At 33.9% G+C, this 23,351-nt stretch overlaps 2 protein-coding genes, 1 long non-coding RNA gene and 1 pseudogene across 3 annotated transcripts; 2 read left to right on the forward strand and 2 right to left on the reverse strand.

Moving 5' to 3' along the window:
• Positions 1-4,646: 4,646 nt before the first annotated feature.
• LOC108818240 (ABC transporter F family member 1-like) lies at positions 4,647-7,358 on the forward strand (annotated as a pseudogene).
• Positions 7,172-10,180, reverse strand: LOC108816514 (high affinity nitrate transporter 2.3-like). The gene is made up of 3 exons (XM_018589091.2): positions 9,252-10,180; positions 8,806-8,921; positions 7,172-8,708 (listed from the first exon to the last, which is right to left on the reverse strand). The coding sequence occupies exons 1-3, from the start codon at positions 10,071-10,073 to the stop codon at positions 8,036-8,038; spliced, it is 1,611 nt and encodes a 536-aa protein (XP_018444593.1). The 5' UTR covers positions 10,074-10,180; the 3' UTR covers positions 7,172-8,035.
• A 463-nt stretch (positions 10,181-10,643) lies between these two features.
• On the forward strand, positions 10,644-11,293 carry LOC130497673 (uncharacterized). The gene is made up of 2 exons (XR_008936682.1): positions 10,644-10,791; positions 10,984-11,293. It is a non-coding gene; the product is annotated as an uncharacterized LOC130497673 (long non-coding RNA).
• Positions 11,294-18,187: 6,894 nt separating this feature from the next.
• LOC108816636 (high affinity nitrate transporter 2.4) lies at positions 18,188-22,786 on the reverse strand. Its single transcript, XM_018589199.2, has 4 exons — positions 22,317-22,786; positions 21,763-22,114; positions 18,958-19,073; positions 18,188-18,858 (listed from the first exon to the last, which is right to left on the reverse strand). Exons 1-4 carry the CDS (start codon positions 22,772-22,774, stop codon positions 18,201-18,203), a joined length of 1,584 nt encoding a protein of 527 aa, XP_018444701.1. The 5' UTR covers positions 22,775-22,786; the 3' UTR covers positions 18,188-18,200.
• Between the last annotated feature and the right edge of the window lie 565 nt (positions 22,787-23,351).

Here is a 23,351-nt window from a genome sequence, read left to right on the forward strand (position 1 = left end):
CCTTGATCAGAAGATATTGTACAAAAATAAAAAAAAATATTTACTTTCACTTTTTTTTTGCTATATGTTTCAGATTGTCTCTCATCTCACTACAAGTCTGCAAAGAAGGCAATGAGAAGTTGATTTCAAGGTGTTCACCAAGACTGCAAGTCTGATTACAGATGGTACACAACCAAGTAAGCGTTAGTGATGAGATTGGAAAAGAAGACCTTTTGCTGCATCTGAAGATGTTTGTCTTTGCAAAAGGTTTGTTTGGCTTTTGTGTCTATTGGGAATTAAAAAAAGTTCAATCATTCCTATCTGCTTTTTACATATATGCCTTGGGAATATCTTTTTAATCTAATTTTGTTGTTGATTATTTTTAGTTTTCCTCTGAGAATGAGTACAACAGATTAGTGGTAGGATCATGCACGTCAAGACTCGCTTCCCATGTTCTTGCAGCCACTGTCAAGGTGTGTTCTGCTTACTTTGTCCTGATCTGGATGTCTCTTCTCTGCTAGATTGTATGTTGAGTGAGATTCTCATGTAAAATTGTATTTTGTTAATAGTTTAGTATTCATCGTTTATATGTATCTTTGTTTGGACATTTCATATAGACATCGAAGTTGTGATTTGACTTGCATTTCTCTTGGGACTGGGACGAGGTTATTCATATCAGCAGATATTCAGCATGTTGATGCGAGGTGGAAGGTTCCTATTGTGCAGCCACTTTGAGATTGTGTTTGGCAGGAAATAACTAGGCTCTGCCATTTGGATGGGTTCGTATTTGGATGGCTCCGCATGTTATGAACATACTTAGTTATATGTTTGCGCAAGAAGAGAATCCATCACGGGAGTGCAAAATTGTAAGGACAGCTGCAAAGCTTACTCCATTTTACTTCAATAAAATTCCTGAAATGGACGACTGAAACTGACGACTCTTGTGTTCTAATGGCCATGAGTCTAAGCCCTTTATGCTGCTTGCTGTTCAAGTTACTGGTTCCAAATACTTCCACAAGATCGAGCATCCCTTGAGCATTTCGGCTCCTTACTACCACATCTGATCTCCCAAGTGAAGCATCATCAAAAGGTTAACAGTCAAACATATCTGAGGTGAACACCTAAATAGGTTGCTTGCTAATAATAGCACTAAACATTATTTTGTTTACATGTCATATATCTTGGGCTCTTGAGACCTTGGTTAAACACTATTTTAACGTTGTTGGTTTCCAGAAATTTTTCAGTGAGAAGATAAAGGACTGTTTGATCTTGGACAATGAAGAGGTAGACTAAAGCCCCAATGATTGTGCTCTTTTAGATTATCATCTTCCAAGCTTGCTCAATGTAGAGAGAAACTTAGTTTTTAATGTTTCTATGTTCATCTCACGATCTCAATTACATCATGTTACATCATGCTATTATAGCTATTATATTCAGTAACATATTTTCAATATCCCCGCGCTTGCGCGGGGCTTCGCTCCTAGTGAATATCAATTCGATTGTTGCTGTACTTTGAAACGTATACAATAAGAATACCATCCAACATTCCAATGAAGTGATCACTACAAAAATTCATCTTCAATCTATTTGATTCATTTGAATTCCTGCTTGAACTACTATCACTGCTCCACAAAAAATTGACCGACGTGTATAGTAGACATATAACATAAGTGAACAGAATATAGACTCTATTCACAACACCTTCTTGCACAAGTAGGAAATGATGAGACCCACAACTAGAGAAAACAATAATAATATCAGCTCAAAAGAAAGAAAAGAGAAAGGCATGTGGCCTTTGTAGGAGTCAATGGTTTGCCTTTTGCCCTTTTTTCTTTCTTCATGTTCACATTTTTTTCTCTACTTTGTAATTTTTTTATATGATATGTTTTATCCTCCACACTAATTTCCAAAGTTCTGTTAGAATGAGTGAATATGCTAAGGACGACGAACTTTCTTCTTCGATGGAGAAAACATTTCACATCCAATATAAAGACAATTATTTTTATAGACCTAACCCAATTGACGGTTTGGTCGAATCTTTCCTCCCAGACCAGACGATTTCATTGACTTGACAAATATGAGTCAACGATTCAGTTTCTTTTTTTTTGTTCTATTCGAGTTTCAGTCTAGGTTGCATAGAATTTTAGTGAAAACATGAATGTGTATATATATGTGGTATCATCCAATACATAATTTACATTAACAAAACATCATAAACAATGCGAATCTAACATATACAATTATAAATATTGAACTTTTTATGCTTAAAGTTCCAGAATAAAAGTCAATGCACTACATATGATAAAAGAAAATCAATTAATCTAAAAAACTTTGTATAACATTAACTTCAATATAAAATAAGCAATGATACTTCAAACTAGCAAAACTATTTTTTGAAAAAAAAACTAATTTGAAACAAAAGTTATATTTATTAATATTACAATTCACATATTCGCTATAAAAACACTAGCAGCAATTTAAAATATTGAAATAAAATTAAACTATCAACAATTTTGTATGTTGGAAGATATAGAAAGGAAACAAGAACCCTATCGTAACTTTTAAACTGGAAAATGCTTACACCTTATTTTACCAATGGTTACATTTTTCTAGGTTCAACTATAGTTCACAGATTCGGTTTGGTTGTGTCCATATAACGAGAAGTTGAAAATAGGATCATTAGTGACACATAAATAAACAAACAAAAACAGAATTAGATTACAACGAATATCTGGTCACTCTTCTCGAAAATCAAGTTCAGGGAGCAAGAGTAACACATTTATCATTTAGAGAAAAAAAATATTTTTTGTTGCACATACCAAAAATTTAGATAAAACATTTTTGAATCACAAATTTGAAAATGCACGGGCGTTTTAAATATGCAGAGAAATATATATACACATATATGATAAATTAGAAGGAAGAAATGATGAAGATCTTGGTGATACATCATATCAAATGAACTACAATCCATCTACTTGTACGAGAGTCTTCGACTTCCAAGTAGAACCAGCTTTTATCTATTTACACTTTACACGGAATAAGTACTCCCAACTTGTATACTCATCGACCTGACTACATTCTACAGTCTATCTACAAATGAAATAGAACACAAAAGCTGACGTTGTTTTCGATAAGACCTATCATGTTCATGATCAATCATCATGATAATCTTCGAGATGAGTTTCTTATTTACATCCGTGTTGGACTCTTAAGATTGTGGCTTGCATTATACATGTAAACAAAGGACAACTGTTTTTTTAGGCAAACCTTGCTTCGTTACTTGAACTTAGAGTTAACAGAATAGAGTTAAAAGTTTTGAGCTGCCTCTTTGGCTAGTTTGTCATACTCAAGATAGATGACATAGATCGACTTAATACGGCAATGTCATGCATGACTTGTTTCCTGTGATTAGATTGATCAAACTATTTGTGTCTAAAAACAGACCAAGTAGTTGATTCCTTGGGTCACAGCCGCTTCTACCGCCGCTTTGAGGGGCATTGTGTTATTGTAAAATCACATTGCTTCAGCAACTAGAACAGAGGCTATTACTTCAGAAGCTGAGCCTTGGAACAGCTTGGAACCATCAGGGTCGGAACAAGTCCAGCCCAGCCCACCTGCACACGATACACTATTCCAAGCCGCATCAGAGAAGTAGATATAAGAGTTCCCTTCTACCTGAGTTTGAGACCCGATTGCTGAGTAGTCTTTAGGCGAACAAGGGAAGGTTTTACGTTTGCTTTTGAGTAACAAAGCACAACTATTAAATATCATCTGAACTATAAGTATAGATAACACACTAACACCAAAGATCAATGGGAGAAAAAAGGATTAAAACTAAAGGCGGATGCAAACACATAAATTACATTTAAAGAAATTTATAAACCGTGTTATCATAAGGCGTCACATTTATACAAGTAAGGCCTCCATTGTCTGATGCAACCCTTCCTTCTTTTTTTCTTTAGCCCTATTCTCCTCTTCACATATCAACTTAAAACCACGTTTCATCGAAGCTAGTTGAGCCATTCTATATCGCCTGAAAGTTGCGATAACTAAGAGTTATATTAAGCAGAAGATCAAGATACAACATTGTTAGAGCAGGATTATCGCAGAGACCCATTAAAAGGGTTCTTCCAAATTTTTATTTTTACTTTTTATCTTGAAAAAAAAAAAAATTAAAACGCACCCAATCGCGAACCGCCACCTGTCAGTGGGGCCCGCGAACAGTTCCAAATACCTCTAACTCCCGTTTCTTCCCTGGCGATTTTTGTAACACATTTCTTCATTTTTGTGGGACCTACCATTTACTTTTTCTCTAAATACCCCATGAAGATACTGCAATAAATATGCTCTTAAACATTGATTTATCAAATAAAGAAGACATATGCATTAATACAAATCCTCAGGAAAACATGGCTGGAAAATTCACAACTTCAAAATCTCAACACGTCAACAAATACATAATGGGCTTATAAAGTCAGGCTTTTATTTCTCAATTCTGGACCTTTTACCATCATATATTTGGCCTTTAATATAATAAGCCCACATGAAAAAAACGCACCTTATTCTTGACCGACCAGATGAGTGTTTCAGTTGGATTCCGATACGCAACCAAAGTCTGAAGCAAACACAGTGTCGCCGTACACGTGTCACTTAGAAAATTTCATCTCCTATAAATACACCTTCTTCTGCCTCCCGACAACAGAAACCATCTCATTTATCCTAATTTCGCCATACAGGTGCAAAACTCTGAAGTCCTAGATCTACACATCTCTCTCGAGCTCCCGATCTCCCCCCGGATCCTCCCAGGTATATTCATCACCTCCTTTCGATCTGTTACTATTCGATTGGTTTGATTTGTAACTGTGGACAGATTTGATTCAGGGAAGAGATTTGAAGATGGTGTCGGACGCAAGCAAGAAGAAGGCTGCTCAGAAGAAAGCCGCCGCCGCTGCGAAACGTGGTGGCAAAGCTGCTGCTGCTTCTTCTAAATCGGCTGCTACTTCTTCAAATGGAGCTGATATCTCTTCCAGTGGTGTCGAAGCTCTTCAGATCTCGGATCGGACGTGTACCGGAATCCTCTGCTCTCATCCTCAATCCAGGGATATTAGGGTAATCTCATTCTAGAGATTCGAATATTCGATTTTTGATGTTGTCCTTGGAATTGGATCTGTGAATATAGGATAATCATTTATTTTAATTGATCTGGTAGATTTATTAAGATTTTAATATATGTGTTTGCAGATTGAATCTCTGTCTGTGACGTTTCATGGTTATGACATTATTGTTGATTCGATGTTGGAGCTTAACTATGGAAGGCGTTATGGTCTCCTTGGGTTGAATGGCTGTGGAAAGTCCACTCTTTTAACTGCTATTGGACTCAGGGAGCTGCCTATTCCTGACCACATGGATATCTATCATCTCTCACACGAGATTGAAGTTACTGACATGACTTCTCTTGAAGCCGTCATGAGCTGTGACGAGGAGAGGTTGAAGTTGGAGAAGGAGATCGAAACTCTTGTTGAGCAGGTTTTGTATAAGTAGACTTGTTGCTATATACGATGTTTTGGTGTTGGATTGTTCTTTATTGTTTGCTTTTTTCTTTTTTTTTTTCAGGATGATGGAGGTGGTGAGCGTCTTGATACCATTTATGAGCGGTTAGAAGTCATGGATTCTTCAACAGCTGAGAAGCGTGCTGCTGAGATCCTTTTTGGTCTTGGTTTTGACAAGGAGATGCAAGCTAAGAAGACCAAGGATTTTTCTGGTGGGTGGAGGATGAGGATTGCACTAGCAAGAGCTCTCTTCATTATGCCAACAATCCTTCTGCTTGATGAGCCGACAAATCATTTAGGTTTGTGTTGTTTCTTCTTTGTGTTCATTAGTATTGTGTTTTTTTGCTTATTCTTTATTTCTCTTATGAAACAGATTTGGAAGCTTGTGTGTGGTTGGAGGAGAGTCTGAAGAATTTTGACCGTATCCTTGTTGTGGTTTCCCACTCACAGGATTTCTTGAATGGAGTGTGTACAAACATCATCCACATGCAAAGCAAGCAGCTCAAGTACTACACTGGTAACTTCGATCAGTATTGCCAGACCCGTTCTGAGCTAGAAGAGAATCAGATGAAGCAATATAGATGGGAGCAGGAGCAGATTTCTCACATGAAGGAGTACATTGCTCGTTTTGGTCACGGTTCAGCCAAACTTGCTCGTCAAGCACATAGTAAGGAGAAAACATTGGCAAAGATGGAGAGAGGTGGGCTCACAGAAAAGGTGGCAAGAGACAGTGTTCTCGTTTTCCGTTTTGATGATGTCGGGAAGCTTCACCGCCAGTGCTTCAGTTTGTTGAAGTCTCTTTTGGGTACACACCGGACTATCTCATATACAAAAACATCGACTTTGGTGTAGACTTCTCAAGGGTCGCACTTGCTTTAACGAAATGGAGCTGGTAAGAGTACCCTTTTGAAGCTCATGACGGGTGAACTGCAACCCACTGAAGGAATGGTGCGTCGCCACAACCACTTGAAGATTGCTCAGTACCATCAGCATCTGGCTGAGAAGCTAGACCTGGAAGTGCCTGCACTTATCTACATGATGAACGAGTTCCCTGGTAACGAAGAGGAGAAGATGAGGAGCTGCGATTGGTAGATTCGGTCTAACTGGTAAGGCTCAAGTGATGCCGATGAAGAATCTCTCTGACGGACAGATGAGCCGTGTGATATTCGCATGGTTGGCTTACAAGCAGCCAAACATGCTTCTGTTGGATGAGCCGACTAACCATTTGGACATTGAGACAATTGACTCTCTCGCAGAGGCGTTGAACGAGTGGGATGGTGGTTTGGTGTTGGTGAGTCACGACTTCAGGCTGATCAACCAAGTGGCGCATGAGATATGGGTGTGTGAGAAGCAGTGCATCACTAAATGGAACGGTGACATTATGGACTTTAAGAAGCATCTTAAGGCGAAAGCTGGACTTGATGATTGAAGATGAAGTCAAGTTTGTCTCCCTCTTGATTGAAAAAGGAAAGACTCGATTGGGGGGGTCATGCCGAGAGAGTGAGAGGGATTTGGTTTGTTGATGGTTTTGGGAATTGGTTATTAACGAGTTCTGAAACCAAACCTAGAGAGGAGAGACACACACACCATACTCGTAATCTCTGCATTTCTTTACCCAAGAGGTCAGAGATTCTTCTATATTAGTAATCAATGTGCACCTTTTTTTCTTTTGTTGTTGAATGTTTTTTTTTTTGAAGAGAACATAGAGATGGACGAAGTAATATTTTTGGTGGTTATTGTAGTAGTATTTTTTTTTTAAATTAAGACTCAGATGTTGACGATTATGGCAATTATTTTGATATTATTAAAGTTGGATCTTTTCGTAAATTCGGATATTCGTCTGGAAAGTATATTCGAATATTCTATCTTTTATGCTGATTTAAATGAAGGGAAAGGAATCTCATGTCAATCTGAATGACAGAGTCGATCATATGCTAAAAGCCAGGTTGTGTAAGACATTAAGCATATTTTGCTATTCGTGTTATCCTTTTCACTATATTGGAACCCTGTGAAATGAGAGATTTAGTTTAGCGCAAGAGGGAAATGTATCTGAGTTGTGTAAACTAATGGGATGTAGAGTGATAGAGATATGCGAAGTTAGTAAATTCTGTCTCTGTATGATTTGAAGTCTTACCCTCATGGAAAAGCGAACAAGTCGTTCTTGGTTTGTCCGAAGTTTAGCTGCGACAGCAATTTGCAGCCACAGTTCTTCGGGCTGCAAAAACTTGTGAAGCAACATGAGTTAGTTTGATCTGTTTCTGTGATGAGAAGACTTGCTCTTTTTATTTCTTCTTCCGTAGTCTTCCTAAAGTTTTCTTTATGTGCACTCTGAGCATTTCATGAAGATACGAGCTAGTTGAATACTCTTTGCCTTTCATTAAAACGATATTACAATAACTTATATACTAAGCACCGAGCTCATCAACCATTAGTTACATTATGACATGAATATGAAACTATGAAATGATTATACATATTAAGGAAACACCTCTTGTGATTTGTCTTCAAACATTAGCCGCAGTTCCAGTCTCTGGCGTCGGAAAGTCAGCCAAAGCTACTTTCCGGCTTCTCTCAGACCGACTATTCTCCGCGAACTTGATGCTTCCTTCATGCAACCCTTGTCGTTTCTCATCCTCTGTCCACTCAGAGCTGTAATAGTACTCCTCCTTGGATCTCTCCCCATCCCTCGACGGTCTCAAAAACATGCTTCCCCATTGCGGAAAATGTATAAACGCAACCGGGAGCGTGCACAAAACCGCCATAGAACCCATCAACGAGAGTCCTTCCGCTGTACTAAACCTGGAAGTCGAGAAGAAAAGCAGTTGAGTCAAACCGGACCCGAAGTTTCCTCCCGCGCCAGTTAGTCCCGAGATGAGCCCTAGAGAGCGGCGTGAGACGAAAGGTGCAACCCCGAAGAGAGCTCCACAAGCGGCTTGTGTACCTATTGAGAAAAGTATCATTGCCAAAATTGCAATGGGAAGTGAATTAGCACGACCTAGCCAGATGCAAAAGAGAGCTCCCACGGTTTGAAAGATCCATAAGATCCATAACCGGCCTCTCATTCCAAAGAGTCTGGCTGCTACATCAGAGGCGTAGCCACCGAAGGGACGGGCGAAGAAGTTTGCCATTCCGAAACTGGCTGCTACGATACCGGCTGTTTGAAGCTTCAGGTTAAACCTAATCCGTAAAGAACAAGAAAACAAAACCTCTTGTTACTTGTGCTAGAAGTAAGTAAATTATCCTTATTTGTGTATAACCAAGAAAGAAATCAAACCTGTCGAAGAAATATCCGGAGATAACGTTGTTGATAGTTAATTCAATTCCCATGGAAAATCCATAAAGAACAAATAAAATCCATGTTCTGTAGTTCTTCACAGCAAACCAGAAAACCTAAAACAAGAAGAAAAAATTATTAAGGTACACTAGCCATTGTCATGTGTTGCATGCAATAATGTTGCAAATTGCAATGTTGTAAAATTTTGAAAGTTTTTTGGCAAACTTTGCAACAAACAAACAACAACAAAAAAAAGCAAAGAAACAACAAATTTTTTTACCAAAGAACTGTTGCAACAAATGAAAATCTATCATAAACTTCCATGACTGTTTTAATGCTTTTTAGCTTATAATTAAGACTATATATGTTTTAATGTTTGCATATTTTTTTTGTACAATAACCAAATTGTTCTTGATCTAGTAAATGAGACGAGATACATACAATACCTTGGAGAATTTGTCTTTAGAGACTTGACCACTCTTCTGAAGGGTACTGAGGTTACCATCAGGGAGGTCTTGGCCAAAAGTGAGGACGAGAATGCCCATTACGACTTGAAGAAATCCAGGGACGAAAAATGCTATGCGCCAAGCCATGAACGGAGTGGCTCCGGCCAACTTGATGACGTGGAAGACCATTGGCATGAGTAGCTGAGTCACTCCACCTCCCATATCTCCCCACCCACCGGCGCAGCCGTTCACTAGTCCTATGATCTTCCCATTGAACATGACGCTTGTCCAATACTGACAAGACACGAACGTCGCGAGGCAGAATCCGATCATGAACCGGACGGTTAAGTATCCGACCGGGCCGGTCACAAACGACATTGTGAAGACCATTGGAGCGGTTAGCATGAGCGAGAAGGCGGTTCCATACCGTGCTCCGAGGAGGTCACAAACCGCTCCCATGGTTAACCTTGAGAAAATAGCACCGGAGACGGAGGCGACTCCTGCATTCCCGACGTCGGTTTTGGTAAGGTCGAGGTTGTCACGGATGATGGGGACTAAAGGTGCAGCGGCGAAGGTTGAGATGAAGCAAGTGAAGAATGAGATCCATCCTAAGTGAAAGGCTCTCATGTGAGGTTTAGCAAATGAGAGTGGGTTGAACACTTTGGCCCGGTGTTCGGAGTCAACCGGAAGAGAAAATTTAGCCGTTGGGTCGTCTGATGGGACGGTTTGGGATGAAGCATCGGTGGAGAAGGAGAAGACTTGTTCCTTTGCTATGACTCCATGCAAGGAGGTTCCAATAGAGCCTTTTTCATTAGAAGCCATTTTAGTGGAGGAAGATGTAAGACCCTAAGTTGGGTGAGAATGTTTATTTCTCTTTGTTGTGTGTTTGGTGCATTGGGAGATTAAGAAATGCAACTATATATAGACTACTGAGCCACAGGGTATATCAGTATCATAAGGGGGTAGGGCTAGGTTGGTGCAAAGATGAGATGTGGATAATAGAATAAAACGTAATTCCGAAATGTAATTTAAAAAGACAAAATTATATATTTTGATTACTAACGGCGGAGAATTTGAGAACTTTTTAAAAATCCTTTTTGCATAACCACTACAAGGAAGCATAGCTTATTCTGACCAAATTTCTGACCATATAAGGTTGTCAAAATTATTTCCGACTACAAACTAACCATTTTATGATGATTAAACAAAGTGGACAAAAGGTGGTCAGAAACTACTGACGAACCGAAGTGGTTACAAAAATGGTCAGTAATTTCTGACGAAGTCTTCACTACTTTAATGTCGTAAAAGAATGATCAGAAAATAATTAGAAAATGGTCAGCTATTTTTGATAAAACTTAAACCATTTTTCCATTTTTTTGTGGTGGTCGGAAAATGGTCAAAAACGGTGTAGTAGATATGGTTAATAAAGTTAAATATCTTAATCTAATTTACACTTTCTTTAATGTCTTCTTCTCACCTCAGCGGCGGAAATCTCTCTATCCACACTGAATCTCAGAAAATGACTACTCAAGCGCAACAGGTAATGTTTCTTTTATATAATTAGTTGATTTGCAATGACTTATAGGTTTAACTATTATATAGAATTTTTTCAAGTAAATTTTCATTGAGTTTGCTTCTTTCTTACCCAGACAGAGATCAACACTTCTAGTTTTCATGGTAAGTTAGTTTTCATAGTTATCAATTTTTTTTCTTATATACTTCTCATTTACAGGAAACTATGACATTAAAGATCACCATTTTGGATTGGAATAATACCAGATCCAGGACAAGTGCGTTCAGCTAGTTTCATGTCTAAGACAAGAAGCGCAATTAAGGATTACAAACAGAAGACAACAATAGTAAATTAGAAGATTGTTATGGCACATAAGGTTGTGACTAAATTTTCAGAATTGCTTGGTGTAGATGAAGACAGTATTATATATGCTTGCGTTTTGTAGCTTTCTTTGTTTGTTTTAAAACTTTTTGTAAGTATTATGTTAAACTATTTCAGTGTTAATGATTTAGATTTCAACTTTAAACGATATTTGATTTAGTCATTTGTATTTTAAATACAGATTATTGATTAATAAATTTAATTGAAAAAATTAGATAAAATTATTAATAAATGGTTAGAATTAACATAAATTGGTCAGGAAATGGTCAGGAACATTGTGACCACTTTTTGACAACATTTCCGACGAATCTTCTGACCACTTATATGGTCAAGAATTAATGACCATTTTCTGACCAGAAGTCATTTCTGATGGAACTTTTTTGACGATTATAAATGGTTAGAAATTGGACAAAACAGAGTGTTTCTAACCACTTCCAGACGAATATAGTGGTCAAAATTTGAAGTTTTTTCTTGTAGTGAACGTAGCTGCTAGTACGTGCTTTATCACTCTTACTTACGAAAGTTTCATACGTGTACGTACAACATTTATGTACAACATTTATGTTTTGAGTTTTGCCTGCCACATAGGCACATACGCTATGCAAGAATCTATAAGAGCATTTATTAACCCGAATTTTTTAATAAGTTAATGTTATTAACAAGTTAATGATAATTTGACTATAAGATTAAATTGAAATCCAGTTTGCTGGAAAGCTAAACCGATCCAAAAATTAAAAAGACAATCATCACACTAAATCAATGCTTGTCTAGCAGAACAGTACAAATCTATTTATACTTTCTGATTTATGAATCGATATTTTATTTAGTATTTTTTTCTCAAGTTTTAGTATTTTTTTCCTTCTGAATTAAGTTCAAGCAGCTTCCGTAAAGTCAATACTTACATTTTTGTTTGACGATCATTTCCTTTCAAGCTTTCCTTTGAAATTGAATTGAGTAAAATACTTTAACAAAAAAATGATTTTGAGCAAAAATGTTTTTTTTTGGTAAAATTTTTGAGTAAAAATATCATAAGAAAAACTTTTCATTTCGTTGAAAAATTTCGATATATAATTTAAATATGGAAAAGAAAACTACGAAATACGTGTTAAAATGTGTTTAGGCAATTGAGCAGGTTATATGGAAAGTATTATGTTTGTGAAATTGTTCTAAATTTGACGATAGAGATACGAAGATTGACATTTGGCATGCCACTAGCAATAGCTAAAAACTAAAAAGGCATAAGAGCCGTACACATCAGCGATGGCAAAAAGCGTCAAAATGTCTTTAACGATTTAAAATATGGCTCTTCAGCATTTCATGTGGTCGACTCACCATGGAATAATTATTTTCTTAATATAGGTTCTACCAAAATTCCCTATAACGTTTCTAAACTTTATATATATATATATATATAACGTTTCTGAACTTTATATATATTGTCTAGTTCAATAGGGTTATCGTCATTGCTCACTATGAAACGAAATAATAAGTCGACTTTCTTAAATCTTCCTTAATTTTGTAACATCTCAGTATATATAAGCTCTAAGACATAGTTCTTTAAAATTAGTGGTTTCTAAGTGTTATAATATCCGTCAAATGGTTAAATGTCCTAAAATTATAACTCCAAAATAAAATATTAAGAAGAGTTTTGTCCTGGTTTATGTTTCTAATTTATACAAGATTGTAACTAATGTTATAAAATCAAACATCGTTATATACTCCATACCGCTACATTTGTTTTTTTTTCTCAGATTAAGATTTAACTATAAGATCATTATAAATCAAAGTCTATAAAGATGGTTATATACAGGGGCAGATCTAGAAAATAACTTAATATGGAGCATAATATATAAATTTATGTTATATTAAATTATATTTAATATATTAAATCAAACTATATTTTTGAAAATGCATTAATCATTAATTTATCTCAAAATGAATAAAATATAAAATAGATAATTTTCTAAATTTTAAATATTCATTTTCAATAATATCATAAAATTATATATGCAGATTATAATTCCATTATAAAATTTATTCCTTTTAGTTTTTATTTTTATCTAACTATTGAAAAATAAACTTAACAAAATAATTGTAAAATTTAAATATTAATAAATTATAATTTTTTTTGAAAAGATAATATTAAAAAGGTGTTTGAAATACTATAAATTCGATATCATTATTCAAAAATAAAAATAAAAAGATACTTTAACATTTGGGTTTATAGATTATTATTTAGAGTTTAATATTTAAAAGATAAAATTAAATTTATAAAATTTAAATAATTTAAGAGAGTTAGTTTACTTGTTTTCATTACAAATTTAAAATATTTATGAAAACAATCATTTTTTGATATAAATTTGAAAAGTAACATCACATTTTTTCCTATAGTAAAATCAAAGAAATATTTATATTTGATGGAATAAATTAAAAGTCTGTAAAAAAATTGAAAATACAGAAACACAGCATTTGGGTTCGAACTCGGAATGGGTGGAAAACAGTTTAGCCCCTCATAACCGTTTAGCTACCTCTCTCTTTGTATAGTTAGTTACATAAGAAATTATTCAACTATGTGACAAGTGCCACAAGTACTCTCTATGTAGGTCCGCCCCTGATTATATACTCCCTACATGCATGTGAAGACAATAAAACTAAAAGAATTACCAAAATAATTTGATTTAAACTTTATAATAATGATTTAACCTTATCGACTATCAGGTTTTAGAACTAAAGGTTAAATCAACTTATTGTAGGTAATGTTTCTAGTTTTGTTGATTTCACATGTAGGGAATGCAATTATTTAAGTCCAGTAAAAAGGCTATGAAATTCAAAACTTGTGGGAATGTCAAATAAAACAATTTCTCAATCGATCTTTGATAACATGAGTAATGGCTCATTGACTTTCTTATATTTACCTAATGTTTATATTTACCTAATGTTCAAATGGCTTATCTTAGTTGCATGCTTGGTAGATTTCAAAGCAAACAGCCTAGGGCCTATTTTCCAACAAATTATGATGGTCTATTTTAGGCTAGTCTATTTCATTTTTGTATATAACTGAAAAATCTGAATGATCTAATCCTATTGCTTAAAAACTTTTTTTCCCTGGAACTCCGTTGCTTAACCTGTAAATTTTAACGTTGATTAGGTTTTGAGAAAGTTAGCATGGACTCGAAAATAGTCTTCACTGTTTCAGTTTAATTAAGATCTATGTATAAAACGAATCGAAACCTACACTGGTTTGGATTGGTTTTATCTTTAATAGGTCACATTCTCAATTTTTTTTTCATTATATGGTTTGTCTGGTTCAGGTAATAGTTTGACAAATATAGAAAAATACAACGAACCAGACAATTTGAAAGATTCAGATGCGCTTTCAGATTGGCTTTTCAGTTGATTTGGATTGCGTAGATACGGGATTTTGTAATGAAAGAAAAACCCTAGTATAGACTTCAAGTGGCAGTATATAGACTTCAAGGAGCTATATTCAAAAGTAAACGGGTGTGAGTAGATTGGAGTCGAAACTTGTGGGTTAAAACGGTACTTACTTTTGTTCCGCGTGAATAAATTGGGCTCCCTTTTGTAAATTTCCGCAAATATTTAATATAGCAGCTCGAATGACGGCAATTTTCACGTAATAGCTCTCTAGTAGAGTTTATAACAATTATATAAATAAAGAAAAAATTTATAAGAAAAAAAGAGAAACTGAGAAACAATCTTTTTTCTTTATTAACTCTATCATGTGTTTCGTTTGGTTTTGGGAAGAACACACTTACTACTATAAAGTGAATTAGTCCAAAATCGTATCATAGTGTCTGATACGAGTTTGGAATATATTCCGACTAATACTAAGAAATAGACCGATCATTTATTATATACTACCATGTAAATCAACTGAGACGAAACCCGAATCCAAACTGGCCAAATAGTAAACCGAAAAACAATCTTTGAAAGAGAACTTTTAAGAAATACATCTCATACTCAAATGCAATATGATTGTTTTGATTTTAAAAATAAAATGTAATTTAATTATTTAAACAAAACATATTATAATTTTTTTTTCAGAAATCCAAGTGGAGTTGTGAACGTTAAGGTTGCTCTTAGATCATCTCTGATGGTTTACTCTATTTCAGAATAGTTTTTATTCTAAAATAATGTTATTCTCAAATAGAATAGAATTGATTTCTAATAGTTTATTCTATATTTGATTCTATAAAGCAATATTTTAAAATATATTCTTTTATTTTATTTTATGACTAATACCTTTTACTTAGAAACTTACGTACAAATTGACTCCTTATATTTTATTTTCAAAATTTGTTTATAAATTATATATCTATATACCAAAAAATTATTATATTAAAAATTACATTACATTATACTAATAACATAATATATTTTAACTTAAACATCTCTATTAGTGTATCTTACTCAAAAATTATTAATTAACAAATTTCAGATTGTGAAAAGAGTTTCTTTTTTTATCTTTGAGTTATTTTAAGTCGACCAAAAAATTATTCAAATCAAATAATATTATTTGGCTAATAATAATAAATTTTAAATGTTTATATAATTAAATTAAATAAATAGTTACAAAATAAAAGATTGAAAACTAAAAAGATTAAAGTACAAATAAAAAGCTCCACTCATAATATAGTAAGAAACATAGTTACTTCAAATAGTGAGTAAAAATATCATTGCATTATTTATAAAGTGAAGTTGGAGAAATTTTTATTCTTCCGAATGGTAACTGCGGATTGAACGGTGCGAGACAAGTGGTTTAACTGCGGTGCGGGACAAGCGGTTTAACTACGGTGCGGGATAAGCGGTTTGATTGTGGTGCGGTTCTAATAGTTATAAAAATGTATAGATATATTGTATATGCAGAGATTAGTGTAAAAAATAGAGGGTAGTTGAAGATAACAACTAACGTGGAGCTTGTTCACCATAAAAGTGGTTGATGCTTAACGTGCTCATATTTGTTTTCTTTTAGGTGCTAGTTATTGACTTACTTAACATACATTAATGAGAATCCAATTGACTTATCTGTGAATACTATTTTAAAACCGTACAGATCACAGCATTGGGTTCTTTCCTTATATGATGCAGAAGATGTGCTTTGTCCTTTCTCTGACTGTAATCCTCTCATCATTCAAACAACTGAGTTACCACGTCATCTAGTTGGCCTGTTCTCATACGTAGACAAAAATTCTTAAGATGGTAAAATTAGTAATTTGTTTCACAAAAAAAAAGGGTAAAATTAGTAATTTAAAGATACTGTTAATAATCTGAACGTTTTGGACAGTGACGTGATAATTAAACGGCATGTATTTTAGCTTTGATTAGTGACTATCATTAACAGAATGAAATAAAAGCTGAACCGCTTAGTCTCTCACAGATATATAGACGAATTATCTGATTGTTCAAAAAAAAAAAACAAATTATCACGAAAGGAGTAAATGATATCTATCATATTAAAACAGAAGTACACATGTAGAATACCCCTTAGTTTTTAGTGTTATTTACAATTGCATGCCACTGAAAATTAAATTGAATTTCTTATTTTAATGTTTGTCTTTTTCAGTTATATTAATGTGTTTCTTTTTCTTTCTTATTTTAATGCTTGTCTTTTTCAGTTAGATTAATGTGTTTTTTTCTTTCCTATTTTAATGTTTGTCTTTTTAATTAGATTAATGTATTTTGTTTTTTATTATTCAACAATTAATGATATTTTAAAGTTGTCTTTTTGTCAATTTAAAGTTGTCTAAACTATTTGAAATATAAAAAATAGTCAAAAGTAAACATATAAAGTAGATAAACAATAATCAAATACCAAAAATATTTAAAATATATATTTATTCTCCATCTAAATATTGAAGTTCAACCTGTTTTTTTATTTTTAATTTAGATATTTTGGCTTACATTACTCAAATTTATATGTTTTGGGAAATTTAAAGTATATATAAATTTTTGAAAATTTTAAAATAATTCAAACTGGGTTATCCGTATCCGAACCGAACCCGCAAATATCTGAATCAAACCGAAACCAAAATTCATAAATATTTGAATGTTGTTAAAATCTTTAAACTCGGGAATCTCAAACCCAAATAGATTTTAACTAAATCAGTGGGTATCTAAATACACATTCCTAACATAGTCAATGTAAAACGATCAAGTATTTACAAATACATTATTTAGTATAAATAAATAAAAACTAAAACCGAAATTAATACATGTGCGGTCGCACGGATCAAGATCTAGTGCTATAGAAAAGAAGAAACAAAACAATGTAAAAGAATTTCTTCTTCGTTAATGCGTTGCTTTAGAGATTTTTTTGTAAAAACTACATTGTCAATAAGTAATATGTTATCAAAAGGTAAACGTTGCAATAATCCAGACGTAACTTTGTTGGTGAAATGCTAATTGCCATGCAACCATTTTAGCTGAACATATCACAACTGGTCACTGTAAAATTTACATGACAGACCGCCACAAACTCTCGTATATAGTTTGGATTTATTTTTTGGTAACACTGTTTGGATTTAGATATTAAACGACCTAATTTGTTATAGTGGTCTAAATGGTCAACGGATATGGCATGTTGAGAAACCAGTTATGAATCGTCCCTATTTGATTTCAGCGATGGTTCAAAACGTTTATAGAGCAAATCACGATGAGACCGAAATTGTATTAATTTGGGCTGGCTTTACTTCAGCAAATTGTGAGAATGAAACTGAAATCTAATTGGGCTTCAATAGGTTCCTGAAAAGTCAAATATTTGTTAGGCTTTTATTCAAGTACGAAATGCTAATGAGCTCCACAGAGAAAGTGATTTAATTCGACTCGATGAATATCTTGGTTACATGAGCAAATCAATTGATTAAACAGATACGACTGAAACAAATAATAAAATTTAAAATAATTTAACTTGTTAACGAAATTACAGAAAGAGTAGCATATTCCTCTTATGAAAAGTAAACATATCAAGCTAGTACTTACACATTCGGAGCAATAGCATTGCTAACATATTTAAAATTTTAAACACGAAATAACTCTCAAACATGTTCCGGTGTAACATCAGGTGGAGAAGCCACGAGCCGTCCACGCTCCGACCTACTATTGACGGCGAACTTTAAACTTCCTTCATGCATTCCCTTTTGCTTCTCCGATTCCGTCCACTCTTTCAAGTAATAATATTCCTCCGTTGACTTCACTTCATCTCCCGTGGAAGACAAAAACATGCTTCCCCATTGCGGGAAATGCACTAAAGTGACAGGTAATGTACATACCATAATCATCACCCCCATCCACGTCAGCCCTTGTTCAGTCGTGAACGTAGAGGTCGAGAAGAACACAAGCTGAGTCAAACCAGAGCCGAAGTTTCCTCCAGCTCCAGTTAACCCAGAGATGATGCCTAAGGAGCGGCGTGAGATGAAAGGTATAATGGCGAATGTGGCTCCACAAGCGGCTTGAGCGCCGAGAGAGAAGAGGATCATAGAGAACACTGCCGTTGGGAGGGTTGTGGCTCTGCCTAGCAATACGCAGAAGCAACCGCCTAGGGTTTGGATGATCCATACCGACCAAAGACGGCCTCTCATACCGAAGTATCTAGCCGAAATGTCTGAGGCCCAACCACCAATAGGACGTGCAAAGAAATTTGCCATACCAAAGCTTGCCGCGATTATACCGGCCGTGTGAAGCTTCAGATGGAACCTGCACATATAATGGTCACCATAAACGTTTTTTTATATATTTTAGAGTTTAAATGGTAACAAATTAAATCTACATACTGAGTTACATTTGATTATTAACCTGTCAAAAAAGTACTCGGCGATGACGTTATCAGTTGTGAGCTCTACACCCATAGAGTATCCATATAGCAGCACGAAAACCCATGTCCTATAGTTTGTGATCGCGTACCATAAAACCTTGTAGAGAGTTGCCCACGAGAAAATTACGAGTCTTAGCAAAAGAGGAGAGTAAAATACTTAACAATAACAAATGATAATTTATTAAGAGTATTATATGTAGGTATGACATAAACTATTAGAGAAATTTCAATCGAAAATTCTCCCCATTGGGTTTTCAAAATAAATAAGTATGTATATATAAATATTAGTATTAATTATAGATATCTTAAAATTAAGGGAAAATTAACCGAAACTAGTAACTTTCCATTGGGGTTACTCTTACAATCCTAAGACTTAAATATGGTTTTCCAGTTAACAAAAAAAGTTAAGGGCTTCTCAATTTCCATATAAGAGTTATTTAGATACTTGTGTGAGATTTTAAAAGGATTTTTAACACTAAAACCCCTCAACTAAGTTTATTTTGAGTAAAAACCCCCAAACTAAATATTTACGAAATAACCCCTAAAATAACTTTATTTAATGAATTAAACTCTCTCAGGTCGTAACTACCAGTACTACTAATAAATCTTTAGTTTAAGGATTTTTACAATAAGTAAACATAGTTGGAGGGTTTTACCATTAAAAAAATCCAAAATATAATAACATTACTAAAAATTAGTAACTTTAATTTTCAAAATTAGCATTTTTAAAAACTTTATATAGATATATAAGTCTGATTTTTATTTAAATCAACATTATATATGTATAAATTAAAAATGTAAAAACCCAAAAAAATATAAAAAATATCTAAAGTTTTACCTGTAGTAAAAATTATCTAAAAATTAAAAAAAATTGTAGTAGACAAGTAAATATAATAAAAATTATATCTTATCTCGTAACTTTAATTTTCAAAAAGTAGCATTTTTAAAAATTTCTATAAATATATGAGTCTGATTTTTTTTTAAATCAACATTATATATGTATAAAGAAAAAATGTATAATTAAAGTTTTACATATATAATGTTGATTTTTTAAAAAAAATAAACAGACTCATATATTTATAGAAATTTTTAAAAATGCTAATTTTGAAAATTAAAGTTACTAGATAATATATAATTTTTGGTATATTTTCTTGTCTTTTACATTTTTAATTTTTAGATAGTTTTTATTACAGGTAAAGCTTTAGATAATTTTTTTCTATTTTGGGTTTTTACATTTTTAATTTATACATATATAGTGTTGATTTTTTAAAAAAAAATCAGACTCACATATCTATAGAAATTAAACGATGCTAATTTTGAAAATTAAAGTTACTAATTTTTAGATAATGTTATTATATTTTAGATTTTTTTTATTTTAATGATAAAACCCCCCAACTATGTTTACTTAGTAGGGCTTATTGTATTAGGTATTTGAAAGAATTCTGGTTTTTGAACAAATCTTACCTTATTGGATTTAGTATTTATAAAACCTTTTACAAATCCATAGTTATTGAACTTATCATTTGTATAAATCCCATTAAATCCTCCCTTATTGGAAAATTGAGATTTTATCAATAATATTTATCAAAGATTATTTTTGATTATCTGAAAAAGATTTGTAGTCAAAATTCAATTAGAGGAAATACCACCTAGTGAGATGGTATTTCACAAAAAAAAAGGTATTTTGTCGTCTTCATTTATCATCCGTCAAAAAGTAAGTGCAAGTATCTGTAGCTCTATTACCCTCTGTGATCCCATCAAGCCGCCACTACCACCGCTGGTACTCATCCCTGACCACCGTTTATTCTCACTAGTCGAAGATGTTTTGACCACATTGAATCTTTGACACACAGATACACATGATTTGTTCTGTTCTTTTAACAAAATTGTGTTTACTTGATCGGATGATGATTCAAAAGGAAAAGTATTCAATGGTTATAACTCAGAAACTCTGAAGAAATACAGGCTCTCATTAACGTATAGTTCCATTTAAAGATTGAATGATGTAGACGTGTCAAAGGGAAGACATTAGTTTCAATGACTTCCATCGTGTCATGTCATATACTGCAATATTATTCAGGGTGATGATGAGCCTCTTAAGATGATTAAAGTTTTTAGTCGTGATAGATAGGTTTTTGTTTCCAGATTTCTTGCGATAATTCATTAAAATGATTAAAAAGTTCATATATATTTAAAACTTCATTTTCTCCTTTGTCATCAACATAAATCTAAACTCATAAAATCCTTATTAATCACCTCCTAAAATTTTGTTTAAATCCCGAGTTTTCCCAAATTCTTTTGGGTTTTGTATATAATGAAATCTTCTCAAATCATCAGTTCAATAAGCCCCCCTTAATGTAAAAATCCCTAAACTAAAGATTTACCAGTAATAGTGGTAGTTATGACCTGAGATGGTTTAATTCATTAAATAAAGTTAGTTTGGGGGTTATTTCGTTAAATATTTAGTTTGGGGGTTTTTACCCAAAACAAATTTAGTTGAGGGGTTTTAGTGTTCAAAATCCATTTTAAAATGAGTAAGAAAGCCATGAAGCAGACTGTTTTGATTAATTTACTGTCTATATTTAAATATTAATCTATTTTTTTGTCATCTAGATTTTATTATTTAAATACTAATCTAGTTAAGTTGTCTCAGAAGTCAGAACCATTAAAATATACAATGGAAAAGTATATAATCTAGACAACTATCTGTAGACATTAATATATGTAAGATTAAGATTCAAAGGATCCAAGAAGAAGAATTTATTTAATCAATTACTTAGTAGTACCTTTGAGAACTTGTCTTTAGTAACAGCACCTTTCTTCTCAAGTGTGCTTCTATTACCATCAGGGAGATCTTGTCCTAGAGTCAAGACCAATATTCCCATAATGATGTGCATCCATCCGGGGACGAAGAAGGCCATCCTCCACGCTGTGAAGGACGTGGACCCTAACCGTCGGATGATCTCATAGACCATCGGCATGAGCAGCTGCGTGACTCCACCGCCCATATTCCCCCACCCGGCCGCTGTCCCGTTCACTAAACCTATGATCTGACCGTTGAACATCGTGCTCATCCAGTACTGGCATGACACGAAGGTTGCGAGGCAGAACCCGATCATGAACCTCACCGCTATGTACCTATCGTAAAACAACTTGTTAGGAATTTCCCATTGAATACTTATATAATATATGAAATCATTAACTAATAATTAATTAATCTTTTATCTTTATGTTGAAAAATAAAAAAGTTTTAGCAAAAATATTTTTAGATAAGATGTATCAAACTAGTATAAGTAACACTTGACGTTTGTGCAATTTGCAAATATAGAAGCATGCTTACCCGCCGGCATCAGCAACGAAAGACATTGAGAAGACAGTCGGGGCCGAGAGCATGACGAGGAAAGCGCATCCATAACGTGGTCCAAGAAGATCGCAAACGGCTCCCATAACAAGCCTAGAGAAGATACTTCCGGAGACAGAGGCAACACCGGCGTTTCCTACATCTTGTCTGGTGAGATTAAGGTTATCTCGAATAATGGGGACAAGAGGAGCAGCAGCAAAAGTGGAAATGAAGCAAGTGAAGAATGAGATCCATGCAAGATGGAAAGTTCTCATGTGTGGAGCTGCAAATGAGAGGAGTTTGAAGACTTTGGCTTTATGTTCGGTATCCACGGGAAGAGAAAACTTTGCTGATGTGTCCGAAGGAACCACAGGAGACTGGACCGAGAATGCATAGCTTTGTTCTCGTCCTGTGACTCCGTGCATTGAGCTTCCCGGTTCACCGAAACCATCAGCCATTTTGTATTTTACTTTTGCTTGTGGGTTTGTGTTTAGGGAACAAAAGGAGAATGATTGGTTTATATAGAGATACGAAAGTGACTTAGTGATAGCCGATGGAGATTCTAAAAGGTTATAACTGGGACTCGTTTAACGTATATGACACTATATTAGTATAGGTCTTAACGATAATTATTGACCCAAAATTTGTTAATGTCAGACTGATTACAATTATACTAGTTGTGTCTTATAATAATATTATGGAATATTCACTTTCGCCGCGAGCATGCTTAAACGAGAATCAAGCCTCGTCTTACGTCCCAAAGGTTCACTTAAATTCCAATTTAGTATTTATCAACATCTGTCCATATTCTCAGAATTAGAGTTTGCAAGGAGAATTATTTATTTATTTCGAGTTTCGTTGCTGTTATTTGTTTTCTTTGATTTAATATAGATATTCCAAGCTCTCTACATTGATAAATTTATCAACGTTGATAGTTTTCTTGATTAAATATAAACTGAAAATATACTCCATGAAATATAAGTTGAAACAAAATTACAATGATATTTCTTACGTAAATACACAACAAATCTCCTT

The sequence above is a fragment of the Raphanus sativus genome, chromosome 7 (assembly GCF_000801105.2).
Source record: "Raphanus sativus cultivar WK10039 chromosome 7, ASM80110v3, whole genome shotgun sequence".
NCBI classification, from domain to species: Eukaryota; Viridiplantae; Streptophyta; class Magnoliopsida; order Brassicales; family Brassicaceae; genus Raphanus; species Raphanus sativus.

Excerpts from the sequence above, each read along its gene's own strand:
- LOC108816514 (XM_018589091.2), bottom strand. The coding sequence starts at position 10,073 with ATGGCTTCTAATGAAAAAGGCTCTATTGGAACCTCCTTGCATGGAGTC. Across the intron at positions 8,922-9,251 it reads CTAAAGACAAATTCTCCAAG|GTTTTCTGGTTTGCTGTGAA; the intron begins GTATTGTATGTA and ends TTCTTGTTTTAG. Across the intron at positions 8,709-8,805 it reads TCCGGATATTTCTTCGACAG|GTTTAACCTGAAGCTTCAAA; the intron begins GTTTGATTTCTT and ends TTTACGGATTAG.
- LOC108816636 (XM_018589199.2), bottom strand. The coding sequence starts at position 22,774 with ATGGCTGATGGTTTCGGTGAACCGGGAAGCTCAATGCACGGAGTCACA. Across the intron at positions 19,074-21,762 it reads CTAAAGACAAGTTCTCAAAG|GTTTTATGGTACGCGATCAC; the intron begins GTACTACTAAGT and ends ACTCTCTACAAG. Across the intron at positions 18,859-18,957 it reads GCCGAGTACTTTTTTGACAG|GTTCCATCTGAAGCTTCACA; the intron begins GTTAATAATCAA and ends TTATATGTGCAG.